We start from the raw sequence: 14,501 nt of genomic DNA on the forward strand, positions 1-14,501 counted from the left end.
GGTCCGTGTACATTTTAGGATCCCCTTTTCAGGGTTTCCTTCACACTTTGGGGGTCCCTGCACATTTTGGGGTCCCTGCCGTGTTTTGGGGTCCCTGCACATTGTGGGGTCCCTTCCCTGTATTTTGGGGTCCCCCTCACATTTTCGGGGCTCTCCTCGTGTTTTGGGGTCCCTCCGCACCCTTTTGGGGTCCCTCCCGTGTTTTGGGGTCCCTGCACATTTTAGGGTCCCCTTTTTAGGGTTTGCTTCACACTTTGGGGTCCCTGCCGTATTTTGGGGTCCCTCCCGTGATTTGGGGTCCCTGTACATTTTGGGGTGCCTCCTTGTATTTTGGGGTCCACATACATTTTAGGGTTCTTTCAGAGTTTTGGGGTCCCTGTACATTTTAGGGTCCCCCTTTTTCAGGTTTTCCTTCACACTTTGGGGGTCCCTGCACATTTTGGAGTCCCTCCCTGTGTTTTGGTGTCCGTGCACATTTTGGGGTTTCCCTCACAATTTGGGGGTTTCCCATTTTGGGGTTTCACATTTTGGGGTTTCCCTCACAATTTGGGGGTTTCACATTTTGGGGTTTCCCTCACAATTTGGGAATTTCCCGCTTCCTGCAGACTTTGAGGAGCTTTTTCTCCCCCTTCTCATCTCCCCGCACCCTTTTGGGGTCCTCTCTCCCTTTTGGGGTCCCCCCGCACATTTTGGGGTCCCCTCTCCCTTTTGGGCTTTCCCACTAGGCCGCGCGAGTCCTCCAAGCCGCCAGGGGGCGCTCTGGGCGCTCCCTCCCCTCGCGTCTCGTTGGTTCCGGTGCCGCCTCTCGCTGGTTCCGGCGGCGGGAGCGGCCCCGGGAGCGGCACCGGGAGCAGCGGCCCCGGGAGCGGCCCGGCCCCGCCATGTGGTTCATGTACGTGCTCAGCTGGCTGTCCCTGCTCGTGCAGGTGGCCTTTGTCACCTTGGCCATCGGTGAGAGCGCCCCGGGGGCTGCGCGAAGGGATTGGGTTCGCTCCGGCCGTGTGGCGATATGGCGGGGGAGAGGGGAGGGGGAGAACCGGGGGGAGGCGGGGACAGCGAGGGATCGGAGTGGCGCCGACTTTGGGGTCCCTGGGTGTCCCCAAGGCCTTAAATTGTCCCCGAGATTTGGGGTCCCTGGGTGTCCCCAAGGGCTCAAAGTGTCCCTAAGCCCTCAGAGTGTCCCCGAGATTTGGGGTCCCTGGGTGTCCCCAAACCCTCAGAGTGTCGCCAAGATTTGGGGTGTCTGCGTGTCCCCAAGCCCTCAGAGTGTCGCCAAGATTTGGGGTCCCTGGGTGTCCCCAAATCTTCAGAATGTCCCCAGCTTTGGGGGTCCCTGGATGTCCCACAAGGGCTCAGCGTCACCCTGAGATTTGGGGTCCCTGGGTGTCCCCAAAGCCTCAGAGTGTCCCAAGGATTTGGGATCTTTGATGTCCCCAAGCCCTCAGAGTGTCCCCAAGATTTGAGGTCCCTGGGTGTCCCCAAGCCCTTAAATTGTCCCAGGGTTTTGGGGTCCCTGGTGTCCCCGAGGGCTCAGAATGTCCCCAAGTCCCTGAGTGTCCCTAAGCCCTCAGAGTGTCCCCAAGATTTGAGATCCCTGGGTGTCCTCAAGCCCTCAGAGTGTCCCCAAGGACTGGAGTCCCTGGGTGTCCCCAAGTCTTCAGAATGTCCCCAGCTTTGGGGGTCCCTGGGTGTCCCACAAGGGCTCAGCGTGGCCCTGAGATTTGGGGTCCCTGAGTGTCCCCAAGCCCTCAGAAAGCCCCTGAGGTTTGAGATCCTTGAGTGTCCCCAAACTCTCAGAGTGTCCCCAAGATTTGGGGTCCTTGGGTGTCCCCAAGTCTTCAGGATGTCCCCAACTGTTGTGGTAATACCCAACATTGGGAGTCTCTTGGTGTCCCCAAGGGCTCAAAGTCCCCCCAAGATTTGGGGTCCCTGGCTGTCCCCAAGCCCTTCAATCACCACAGGGACTGGAGTTCCCTGGGTGTCCCCAAAGCCTCAGGATGTCCCCAAGATTGGAGGTCCCTGAGTGTCCCCAAAGCCTCAGAGTGTCCCCAGGATTTGTGGTCTCTGGGTGTCCCCAAGCCCTCAGAGTGTCACCAGCTTTGGGGGTCCCTGGATGTCCCACAAGGGCTCAGTGTGACCCTGAGATTTGGGGTCCCCAAGTGTCCCCAAGCCCTCAGAGTGTCCCCAGGATTTGGGGTCCCTGGGTGTCCCCAAGGCCGGGAGTCTCTTGGTGTCCCCAAGATTTGGGGTCCCAGCCCTCCCTGACCGTTGGGCTCAGAATTTGGGGTTCCCCAGGTGTCCCCAAAGGCGCCGTGGGCTGGTGCCACCCCTGAGGTGTCCCCGGTGCCATCGGTGTCCCTGCTGTTCCGGTGCCATCGGTGCCATCGGTGTCCCCACTGTCCCTGGTGCCATCGGTGTCCCTGTGGTGTCCCTGGTGCCATTGGTGTCCCCGCTGTCCCTGGTGCCATCGGTGACCCCGGTGCCATCGGTGCCATCGGTGTCCCTGGTGCCATCAGTGACCCAGTGCCATTGGTGTCTCCGTGGTGTCCCTGGTGCCATCGGTGCCATCAATGTCCCTGGTGCCATCGGTGTCCCTGCTGTCCCTGGTGCCATTGGTGTCCCCGGTGCCATTGGTGCCATTGGTGTCCCTGAGGTGTCCCTGGTGCCATTGGTGCCATCGGTGTCCCTGCTGTCCCCGGTGCCCTTGGTGCCATTGGTGCCATCGGTGCCCTTGGAGTCCCCGGTGCCATTGGTGCCATGGGTGTCCCCATGGTGCCCCCGCTGCCACGGGTGCCATGGGTGCCCTGGGTGCCACGGGTGCCCTCGGTGCCCCCGGTGCCATGGGTGTCCCTGTGTCCCTGTGTCCGCAGCGGCCGGGCTCTATTACCTGGCAGAGCTGATCGAGGAGTACACGGTGGCCACCAGGAGGATCATCAAGGGCATGATCTGGGTGAGAGCTGAACCCAAACCCCAAACCCCAAATAAATACCCCAAATAAACACCCCAAACCCCAAATAAATACCCCAAATACCCCAAACACCCCAAATAAATACCCCAAACACCCCAAATCCCCCAAACCCCAAATACCCCAAATAAATACCCCAAATACCCCAAACCCCAAATACATACCCCAAATACCCCAAATATCCCAAATACCCCAAACACCCCAAACACCCCAAATACCCCAAACACCCCAAATACCCCAAATACCCAAACCCCAAATACCCCAAATCCCCGGGAACCCCAAAACCTCAAATCCCAGATACCCCAAATGCCAAATCCCATTTTCCCCCCATTTTTCTTTCCTATTTTTCCCCAATTTTCCCCCATTTTTTTCCCCACTATTCCCCATTTTCCCCCCATTTTTTCCCTTTTATCCCCATTTCCCCCAATCCCGTTTTTTCCCATTATTCCCATTTTTCCCCACTAATCCCATTTTTCCCATATTTCCCATTTCCCCCCTTTTTTTTCCTAATTTTTCCCCATTTTCCCTCTAATCCCATTTTTCCCCATTTTTCCCATTTTTCCCCATTTCCTCCTTAATCCCATTTTCCCCCCATTGTTTTCCTATCTTTTCCCACTATCCCCATTTTACCCCCATTTTTTCCCCATTTTTTTCCCCAATATTCCCATTTTTTCCCCATTTTTCCCCATTTTCCCCCCATTTTTCCCATTTTCCCTCTAATCCCATTTCCCCCTGTTTTTCTTTCCTATTTTTCCCCAATTTTTCTCCATTTTTTCCCCACTATTCCCATTTTTCCCCACTATTCCCCCACTTTTCCCCCATTTTTCCCCACTAATCCAATTTTTCCCCACTTTTCCCACTATTCCCATTTTTCCCTACTTTTCCCCATTTTCCCCCATTTTTTCCCCACTTTCCCCCCATTTCCCCCCATTTTTTTTCCTATTTTTCCCCCATATTTTTCCTATCTTTCCCCCATTTTTCCCCCATTTTATTCCCAGTTTATTCCCATTTATATTCCCATTTTATCCCCATTTTATCCCATTTTCCCCATTTTATTCCCATTTTTCCCCATTTAATTCTCATTTTCCCCATTTAATCCCCATTTTCCCCATTTCCCGCAGTTCTCCTCTCTGGTGCAGGTGGGGCTGTTCCTGTTCGAGCGCTTCCCCGCCCTCCTGGTGGCCTCGGGGCTCTTCAGCAACCTGGTGTACGTGGGGCTGCTGCAGAGCTTCCCCTGCATCGCCCTCGGCTCCTCCAACTTCCTGCTCTCCTGCGGTCAGGAAACACACACAGGGCACTGGGAATCAGTGGGAAATTAGTGGGAATTTTTTTGGGATTTTTTGGAATTTTTTTGGGGATTTTTTTGGATTTTTTTGGTGATTTTTTGAGATTTTTTGGGGATTTTTTTTGTGATTTTTTGAGATTTTTTTAGGGGCTTTTTTAAAAATTTTTTCAGGATTTTTTGAAGAATGTTGAGGGAATTATTGGGGATTTTTTTCAGGATTTTTGGTCATTTTTTTGATTTTTTGGGAATTTTTTGGTGATTTTTTGGTGATTTTTTGCGGATTTTTTTAAGAATTTTGAGGGAATTATTGGGGATTTTTGGAGGGAATTTTTGGGGATTTTTGGAGGGAATTATTTGGGATATTTTGAAGAATTTTGAGGGATTTTTTTGGATTTTTTGGGGATTTTTGGGGTTCTCTGAGTGGCAGGAATTTGGGGTTCCGGGTGTACGTGGGGCTGCTGCAGAGCTTCCCCTGCATCGCCCTCGGCTCCTCCAACTTTCTGCTCTCCTGCGGTCAGGAAACACACACAGGGCACTGGGGAATCAGTGGGAAATTAGTGGGAAATCTTTTGGGATTTTTTTGGGATTTTTTTGGGATTATTTGGGATTTTTTGGTGATTTTTTGGGGATTTTTTGAAGATTTTTTGGTGATTTCTTCGGGATTTTTTGGGGAATTTTTGGGATTTTTTTGATGATTTTTTGGGATTTTTTTGGGAATTTTTTGGTGATTTTTTGGGGATTTTTTGGGGATTTTTAGGATTTTTTTTGAGTTTTTTCAGGATTTTTTGAAGAATTTTGAGGGAGTTATTGGGGATTTTTGGGGAATTTTTCAGGATTTTTTGAAGAATTTTTTGGGATTTTTTTGGGGTTTTTTTGGGATTTTTTGGGATTTTTTGGGGATTTTTTTTGAATTTTTCCAGGATTTTTTGAAGAATTTTGAGGGAATTATTGGGGATTTTTTGGGAATTTTTGGGGATTTTTTGGTGATTTTTTGAGATTTTTCTCAGGATTTTTTTGAATTTTTTTGGGATTTTTTTCTGATTTTTTTCGGGATTTTTTTTAATTTTTTTCTGAATTTTTTCAGGATTTTTTCAGGATTTTTTGAAGAATTTTGAGGGAGTTATTGGGGATTTTTTGGGAAGTTTTGGAGGGAATTATTGGGGATTTTTGGGGTTCTCTGAGTGGCAGCAATTTGGGGTTCTGGGTGTACGTGGGGCTGCTGCAGAGCTTCCCCTGCCTGGCGCTCGGCTCCTCCAACTTCCTGCTGTCCTGCGGTCAGGAAACACACACAGGCCAATGGGAATCAGTGGGAAATTAGTGGGAATTTTTTTGGGAAATTTTTTGGGATTTTTTTGGACTTTTTTTGGGATTTTTTTGGGATTTTTTGGGATTTTTTGGGGATTTTTTTTGAATTTTTTGGTGATTTTTGGGGATTTTTTTAGGATTTTTTGAAGAATTTTGAGGGAATTATTGGGGATTTCTGGGGAATTTTTTTGGATTTTTTGGGGATTTTTGGGTGATTTTTAGGGAATTTTTGGGGATTTTTTGGGGATTTTTTGCGGATTTTTTTTTTGTTTTTTTGGGGATTTTTTGAAGAATTTTGAGGGAATTATTGGGATTTTTTGAGGATTTTTTGGAAGAATTTGCAGGGATTTTTTGGGAATTTTTGGGGCTTTTTTAAAATTTTTTTCAGGGTTTTTTGAGGAATTTTGAGGGAATTATTGGGGATTTTTTGGGATTTTTTCAGGGATTTTTTGGGATTTTTTAAGGAATTTTGAGGGGATTTTTTGGGATTTTTTAAGGAATTTTGAGGGAATTATTGGGGATTTTCAGGGAATTTTTGGGAATTTTTTGGAAATTTTTTTGGGAATTTTTGGGCAATTTTTTTGGGATTTTTTTCAATTTGAGCTCCCAAAATTTGGGATTTTCTTTCTGGAATATTCTGATCCCATTTTTTTCCCTTTTTTTCCCACAGTTCTGGTCGTGCTCAATCACTACCTGGCATTCCAATATTTTGCTGAGGAATTTTATCTTTTTTCTGAGGTAAGATCCCAAAAAAATTGGAATTTTTCCCATTTTCCCCATTGGAAAAATCCCAATTTCTTCAAAATAAAATTGATTTTTTTTTCCAATTTAATTTATCCCTAAAATGTGAAAAAATTAAAAAAATAAATTATTAAAAATTCAATTTTTTTAAATGTAACCCCAAATTTTTCCCAATTGGGAATTCCATGAGAAAAATCCCAAAATTCCATATAAAAAATGAGGAAAATCCAATTTTTCCATAAAATTGTTTTTGGGTTTTTTTTTTCATAAATTTAATTTTTTTTATATGGATTTAATTAAATTAATTAAAATATTAATGAAATGAATCTTTAATTAAAATCTGGGAATGATTATTGGAATTTTTGGGGTTTCCAAACTGAAATTTTGGGATTTTTTAGGTTGGAATTTTCCATGGGAATTCTTGGAATTTTGGGTTGGAATTTTTGGGATTTCCAAGCTGGAATTTTAGGGAATTCTGCAGGTCCTGGCTGGAAATTTTCCATTGGAATTTTTGGAATTTTTTGGGATTTCTGAGCTGGAATTTTGGGAATTTTTGGGGTGGAATTTTTGGGATTTCTGAGCTGGAATTTTGGGAATTTTTGGGGTGGAATTTTTGGGATTTCTGAGCTGGAATTTTGGGAATTTTTGGGTTGGACTTTTCCATGGGAATTCTTGGAATTTTGGGGTTTTTTGGGTTGGGAATTTTTGGGATTTCCAATCTGGAATTTTAGGGAATTCTGCAGGTCCTGGCTGGAAATTTTCCATAGGAATTTTTGGAATTTTTTGGGATTTTTGGGCTTGGAATTTTGGGAATTTTTGGGTTGGAATTTTGGGAATTCCAAACTGGAATTTTGGGGTTTTTTGGTTGGAATTTTTGGGATTTCCAAAGTGAAATTTTGGGAATTTTTGGGTTGGAATTTTCCATGGCAATTAATGGAATTTTTGGGATTTTGGATTGGAATTTTGAGATTTCCAAGCTGGAATTTCTGAATTTTTGGGTTGGAATTTTGGGAATTGTGGGTTGGAATTTTGGGATTTCCAAGCTGGAATTTTGGGAATTCTGAGTGGGAATTTTTGGGAATTTTGGGTTGGAATTTTGGGGTTTCCAAACTGAAATTTTGGGAATTTTTGGGTTGGAATTTTTGGGATTTCTGAGCTGGAATTTTTAGGGAATTCTGGGTTGGAAATTTGGGAATTCTGAGCTGGAATTTTGGGAAATTTTGGGTTGGAATTTTCTATGGGAATTCTCGAAATTTTGGGGTTTTTTGGGTGGAATTTTTGGGAATTCTGGGTTGGAATTTTGAAATTCCCAAACTGAAATTTTGGGAATTTTTGGGTTGGAATTTTCCATGGGAATTCTTGGAATTTTGGGGCTTTTGGGTTGGAATTTTTGGGGTTTCCAAGCTGGAATTTTGGGGTTTCCAAGCTGGAATTTTGGAAATTTTTGGGTTGGAATTTTAGGAATTCTGGGCTGGAATTTTGGGAATTGTGGGTTGGAAATTTTGGGGTTTCCAAGCTGGAATTTTGGGAATTTTTTGGTTGGAATTTTGGGAATTCCAAACTGAAATTTTGGGAATTTTTGGGTTGGATTTTTCCATGGGAATTCTTGGAATTTTGGGTTTTTTTGGTAGGAATTTTGGGGTTTTTGGGCTGGAATGTTGGGATTTCCAAGCTGGAATGTTGGGAATTCCGCAGGTCCTGGCCTATTTCACGTTCTGCCTGTGGCTGATCCCGTTCGCCTTCTTTGTGTCGCTGTCGGCTGGGGAGAACGTCCTGCCCTGCACCGTCACCCCCGCAGGTGGGGATGGGACAGCGGGAATAACGGGAACAACGGGAACAACAATGGGAATAATGGGATTGGGAATGGGAATAACGGGGATAACGGGAACAACGGGAATGGCGGGAATAACGGGAACAACAGGAATGGGAATGGGAATAATGGGATTGGGAATGGGAACAACGGGAACAACGGGAACAACGGGAATAACGGGAATGGGAATAATGGGAAAGGGAATAACAGGAATAACGGGATTGGGAATGGGAATAATGGGATTGGGAATGGGATTGGGAATAACGGGAACAACGGGAACAACGGGAATGGGAATGGGAATGGGAATAACGGGAACAATGGGAATAACAGGAATAATGGGAACAACGGGAATAATGGGATTGGGAATGGGAATGGGAACGGGATTGGGAATAACGGGAACAATGGGAATAACGGGGATGATGAGATTGGGAATGGGATTGGGAATAATGGGATTGGGAATGGGATTGGGGTCAGGAATGGGAATGGGTACGGGAATAGGGACAGGATTGGGAATGGGAATAACAGGAATGGGATTGGGATTGGGAATGGGAATCGGAACGGGAATGGGGATGGGAATGGGATTGGGAATGGAATGGGAATGGGGATGGGAACAGGAATGGGGGAATGGGATTGGGATTGGGAATGGGATTGGGGTCAGGAATGGGGTCGGGAATGGGAATGGATGGGAAAAGATTTTGAGTTCATCTGCTTTCAATCCCACTCAGAACGTCCCAGAAATTTGGGATTTTGGGGATTATCAAAGAGACAGAATGTCCCAAAAATTTCGGATTTTTGGGGTCCCCAAAGGCTCAGAGAATCCCAGGGATTGGGAATCCCAAAGGCCCAGAAATTTGGGATTTCTGAGCCCTTGGAGAATCCCAAGGATTGAACGTCCTGCCCTCCCTCCATGGTGCAGCCTGGACGTGGGAACGGGATCAGGAATTGGGATTGGGGATGGGATTGGGATTGGGAATGGAATGGGATTGGGAATGGGAATGGAATGGGAACGAGAATGGGATTGGGAATGGGATTGGGATTGGGAATGGGGTCAGGAATGGGAATGGGTGGGAAAGGATTTTGAGCTCATCCAGTTTCGATCCCACTCAGAACATCTCAGAAATTTGGGATTTTTGGGGTTCCCAAAGGCTCAGAATGTCCTGGAAATTGGGGATCCCAAAAGCTCAAAGAACCTCAGAAATTTGGGATCCTTGAAGGTCCCTGGAATCCTGGAGAATCCCAGAAATTTTGGGATTCCCTGAGACTTCCTAAAGGCTCAGAATATCCCAGAAATTTGAGATCTCAAAAGCTCAAAGAATCCCAAAAATTTGGGATTTTTAGGGGTCACCAATGGTCAAAATATTCCAGAAATTTGGGATCCCAAAGACTCAAAAACCCCAGAAATTTTGGGATTCCTGGGTGCCCCAAATTCGCTGAATGTCCCAGAAATTTGGGATCCCAAAAGCTCAAAGAATCCCAGAAATTTGGAAATTTTTGGGGTCCCCAAATTCTCTGAATATCCCAAAAATTTGGGATTTTTAGGGATCACCAATGCTCAAAATATCCCAGAAATTTGGGATCCCAAAAGCTCAAAGAACCTCCGAAATTTGGGAATTTTTGGGTCCCCAAATTCTCTGAATATCCCAAAAATTTGGGATTTTTAGGGATCACCAATGACCAAAATGTCCCAGAAATTTGGGATCCCAAAGACTCAAAAACCCCAGAAATTTTGGGATTTTTTGGGGTCCCCAGATTCTCTGAATATCCCAAAAATTTGGGTATTTTAGGGATCACCAATGGTTAAAATATCCCAGAAATTTGCGATCCCAAAGGCTCAAAGAATCCCAGAAATTTGGAATTTTTGGGGTCCCCAAATTCTCCAAATATCCCAGAAATTTGGGATTTTTAGGGATCACCAAAGGCTCAGAATATCCCAGAAATTTGGGGTCCCAAAGACTCAAAAACCCCAGAAATTTTGGGATTCTTGGGTGCCCCAAATTCTCTGAATGTCCCAAAAATTTGGGATCCTTGAAATCTTGGAGAATCCCAGAAATTTGGGATTCCTGGGGATTTTTAAAGGCTCAGAATATCCCAGAAATTTGGGATCCCAAAAGCTCAAAGAATCCCAGAAATTTGGGATTTTTGGGGCTTCCCGTCGGCTCAGAATTTCCCAAAAATTTGGGATTTTTAGGGATCACCAATGGTTAAAATATCCCAGAAATTTGGGATTTTTAGGGATCACCAATGATCCAAATATCCCAAAAATTTGTTATCCCAAAAATTTTGGGATTCTTTGGAAAACCCCATAAATTTTGGGAATCCCTGATTACCCCAAAACTCCAACCCCACATTCCCAGTGGGGAATCCTTTGAAAATCCCATCCCGCTCCCTAAAAATCCCAAAAAAATACCAAAATTCCCCAAAATTTTGGAATTCTGATCCCGTTTTTTTCCCGCAGACGACGTCGTCTCCAATTATTTCACCAAGGGGAAAAGAGGGAAACGCTCCGGGATTCTCCTGATTTTCTCCTTCATCAAGGAAGCCATCCTGCCCAGCAGGCAGAAAATTTACTGAAATTCGGGAAAATTCGGGAATTTTTGGGAATATCCAGAAGATCCCCCCGATGGAATATCCCAAATTTTGCCATTTTTTTAGGAATTTTTTGGGAATTCAAAGACTTGGACACTCCTGGAGGTGCCGATCACGCTTGGGGGATTTTTTTTCCTGTTGATTTCTTGGGAATTTTTGGGAATTTTTCGGTTCCATGAGGAAGCTGCTCCTGGATTTTCCTGAGGGTTCCACAGAGCCGGGAAGGAAAAGAAAAAATAATGGGAAAAATCGGGATAAATCCAGAGAATTCCACATCTTTCCAGAAGGAATGATCTCAATTTTTGGGTTGGAATTTTTGAGATTTCCAAACTGAAATTTTGGGAATTCTGGGTTGGAATTTTGGGAATTTTTGGGTTGGAATTTTGGGAATTCCAAGCTGGAATTTTGGGAATTCTGGGTTGGAATTTTGGAATTTTTGGGTTGGAATTTTTCCATGGGAATTCTTGGAATTTTGGGAATTTTTGGGTTGGAATTTTTGGGATTTCCAAGCTGGAATTTTAAGGAATTCTGGGTTGGAATTTTTTGGTAATTCTGGGTTGGAATTTTTGGGAATTCTGCAGGTCCTGGCTGGAAATTTTCCATAGGAATTTTTTGGAAGAATTTTGGGATTTGGGTGGTTTAAATCCTGAAAATTCCAGTTTTTTCCCCTCCAGCAAAGCCTTGGGGAAAGGGATTTTCCATGGAAATCTCAATTTTCCAAGGAATTCCCAGAATTCCAGATTTTTCTGCAGATCAGGGGGGAATGTTGAGAATTCCCAGATTTTTCCTTCCCTCCTTTCCTCCAAAGGGTGAAAATCCACCAAGGGAGATGTAAATTTCTTCTTTCCCATCCTAAAAAATTCCCATTTTTTTCTGGAATTTTCCATTCCCACCCCAGCCAGGCTTGGGAATTCCCAATCCAGATTTTTTTGAGGAATTCCCTAAAAAAAATTCCTTTGGAAAAAGCTGGAATTTTGCTCTGAAACCTCTTGGATTGGGATTTTTTGTTGATTTTTTTCCTTTTTTTTCCCCCTCTGGATTGGCTGGAAAATCCGGAATTCCCAATTCCTTTAAATCCCGATTTTCCTGGGATTTTTTTTTTTTCCATATTTTTCCAGGAGCTGAATCAGATTTTTGAGAAAATCGTGGAAATCCGTCAATATTTCACCAGGAAAAGGAAATTTGGGATGAAAACCTTTGGAAATTTGGGAAAAACTTTCCCATAAACACCGAGAATGAGAGAAATTGGGAATAAAATGGAAAAATCCTGGATTTTCCTTGGGGGTTTTATTGGGATTGGGATTTTTCCGGCTCCATGGCCAGGTTATGGAATTTGGATGGAATTTTGTCACAGAAATTCCAGGATTTTGAGGGAAATTCATGGATTCAGATCCCATTCCCCATCCTGTGGGATTGTGGATTTTTTTCTTGGATCTGGAAAGGGCAGGAAAAGGAAATTCCAAAGTTCTGGAATTTCTCTGGAAGCGGCAGAGAGAGCTCAAAAAAAGCTGGATTTGGGAAAAATCCAGGGAAAAATCTCCAGGATTTGGGAAAAAGCTCCAGGAAAGTTCCAGGATTTGGAAAAATCTGGGAAAAAACCAAAAGGATTTGGGAAAAAGCTCCAGGATTTGGAAAAATTTGGGAAAAATCTCCAAGAAAATTCCAGGATTTGTGAAAAATCCAGGAAGAAGCTCCAGGAAAATTCCAGGATTTGGAAAAATCTGGGGAAAATCTCCCGGAACATTCAAGGAATTGGAGAAATCTGGAAAAAATCTCCAGGATTTGGAAAAATTTGGGAAAAAGCTCCAGGAAAATTCCAGGATTTGGAAAATTCTGGGAAAAATCTCCAGGGATTGGAAAAATCCAGGAAAAAACTCGAGGAAAGTTCCAGAATTTGGGAAAAATTCCAGGAAAATTCCAGGAAAATTCAAGGAATTGGAGAAATGTGGGAAAAATCTCCAGGATTTGGAAAGATCCAGGAAAAAAACTCCAGAAAATTCCAGGATTTATGAAAAATCCAGGAAAATTTCTTGCTTCTTTTCCATCAGGAATTTCCATTTTCCAGTTTTTTTTTGGGGGGGCATCTCCTTCCCAATTTTCCTCCAGGAAAATTCCAGGAATTCAGGGAAATTTGGGAAAAAATCCTCTCCCAGCCTTAAATCTTTGAATTCCAACCGGAAAAAGGAGGGAAAAATTCTGGAAAAATCCAAATCCAAGGGAATTCCCAAGGAATGGAGGATTTGGGATTTTTGGGAAAGGAGCTTTTGGAAGAATTCCAGGTGGGCTCAAATCCAAGGGAAATAAAGGATTTTATTTGGATGGAGGAAAGGAGGAGCTGCCAGAGGTTTTGTGGGATTTTGGGGGGAAAAAATTCCCAAAATTTGGGATGGAATTCCATGGGGTTGGCGGGGGTTGGGGTTGTTCCTAAGGAAAAGCAACGCGGAATTCCGGGGGATCCCGATTTTTTCCAGGGGTTCCCAGGAGGGTGGGAAATTTTGGGAATGGAGGGAGGGAAATTCTGGGAAATGAGGGTGGAAAATCCTGGGAAAATTCTGGGAATGGAGGATGGGAAATCCCGGGAAATGAGACAGGAAAATCTTGGGAATGGAAGCAGGAAAATTCTGGGAATTGAGGGCGGGAAAACCTGGAAAAGTCTTGGGGAAAAGGGGTGGAAAATCCTTGGAAATGTGGGCAGGAAATCCTGGGAATTGTGGGTGGAAAATCTTGGGAATGGAGGGGGGAAAATCCCAGGAAATGAGGGCAGGAAATCCTGGAAAAATCTTGGGGAAAAAAGGGTGGAAAATCTTGGGAATTGAGGGTGGAAAATCCCAGGAAAATCATGGGAATGGAAGGGGGAAATCCTGGAAAAATCTTGGGAATGGAGGATGGGAAATTCTGGGAAATGAGGGTGGAAAATCTTGGGAATGGTGGCAGGAAAATCCTGGGAATTGAGGGTGGGAAATCCTGGAAAAATCTTGGGAATTGAGGGTGGAAAACCTTGGGAAAATCTTGGGAATTGAGGGTGGAAAATCTTGGGAAAGAAGGGTGGAAAATTCTGGGAATCAAAGGTTGAAAATCCTGGAAAAATCTTGGGAATGGAGGATGGAAAATCTTTGGGATTAAGGGTGGAAAATCCCAGGAAATGAGGGTGGAAAATCTTGGGAATGGAAGCAGGAAAATTCTGGGAATTGAGGGCGGGAAATCCTGGAAAAATCTTGAGAAAGGATGCTGGAAAATCTTGGGGAGAAAGGTTGGAAAATTCTGGGAATTGAGAGTGGAAAATCTTGGGAAAATCGTGGGAATGGAGGGGGAAAAATCCCAGGAAATGAGGGCGGGAAATCCTGGAAAAATCTTGGGAAAAAGGGATGGAAAATCCTGGGAAATGAGGGTGGAAAATCTTGGGAAAGAAGTGTGGAAAATTCTGGGAATCGAAGGTTGAAAATCCTGGAAAAATCTTGGGAATAGAGGATGGGAAATCCTGGGAAATGTGGCAGGAAAATCTTGGGAATGGAGGCAGGAAAATCCTGGGAAATGTGGGCAGGAAATCCTGGGAATTGAGGGTGGAAAATCTTGGGAAAATCTTGGGGATGGAGGAGGGGAAAATCCCAGGAAATGAGGGCGGGAAATCCTGGAAAAATCTTGGGGAAAAGGGATGGGAAATCCTGGGAATTGAAGGTGGAAAATCTTGGGAAAGAAGTGTGGAAAATTCTGGGAATCGAAGGTTGAAAATCTTGGAAAAATCTTGGGAATAGAGGATGGGAAATCCTGGGAAATGAGGGTGGAAAATCTTGGGAATGGTGGCAGGAAAA

At 44.6% G+C, this 14,501-nt stretch overlaps 1 protein-coding gene across 1 annotated transcript; it reads left to right on the plus strand.

Annotated features, from left to right (window-relative positions):
* Positions 1 to 780: 780 nt before the first annotated feature.
* Positions 781 to 11,962, plus strand: TEX261 (testis expressed 261). Its single transcript, XM_074540683.1, has 6 exons — positions 781 to 951; positions 2,871 to 2,950; positions 4,087 to 4,240; positions 6,226 to 6,293; positions 7,992 to 8,094; positions 10,562 to 11,962. The coding sequence occupies exons 1-6, from the start codon at positions 882 to 884 to the stop codon at positions 10,675 to 10,677; spliced, it is 591 nt and encodes a 196-aa protein (XP_074396784.1). The 5' UTR covers positions 781 to 881; the 3' UTR covers positions 10,678 to 11,962.
* Positions 11,963 to 14,501: the final 2,539 nt, after the last annotated feature.

This window comes from Zonotrichia albicollis, chromosome 5 (assembly GCF_047830755.1).
Source record: "Zonotrichia albicollis isolate bZonAlb1 chromosome 5, bZonAlb1.hap1, whole genome shotgun sequence".
In the NCBI taxonomy this organism is placed as follows: Eukaryota; Metazoa; Chordata; class Aves; order Passeriformes; family Passerellidae; genus Zonotrichia; species Zonotrichia albicollis.

What these genes read in the sequence shown, in the direction of transcription:
- TEX261 (XM_074540683.1), top strand. Translation starts at nt 882, where the DNA reads ATGTGGTTCATGTACGTGCTCAGCTGGCTGTCCCTGCTCGTGCAGGTG. An exon ending in CAACTTCCTGCTCTCCTGCG is followed by an intron (nt 4,241 to 6,225) that starts GTCAGGAAACAC and finishes TTTTTCCCACAG; the next exon opens with TTCTGGTCGTGCTCAATCAC. An exon ending in AATTTTATCTTTTTTCTGAG is followed by an intron (nt 6,294 to 7,991) that starts GTAAGATCCCAA and finishes GGAATTCCGCAG; the next exon opens with GTCCTGGCCTATTTCACGTT.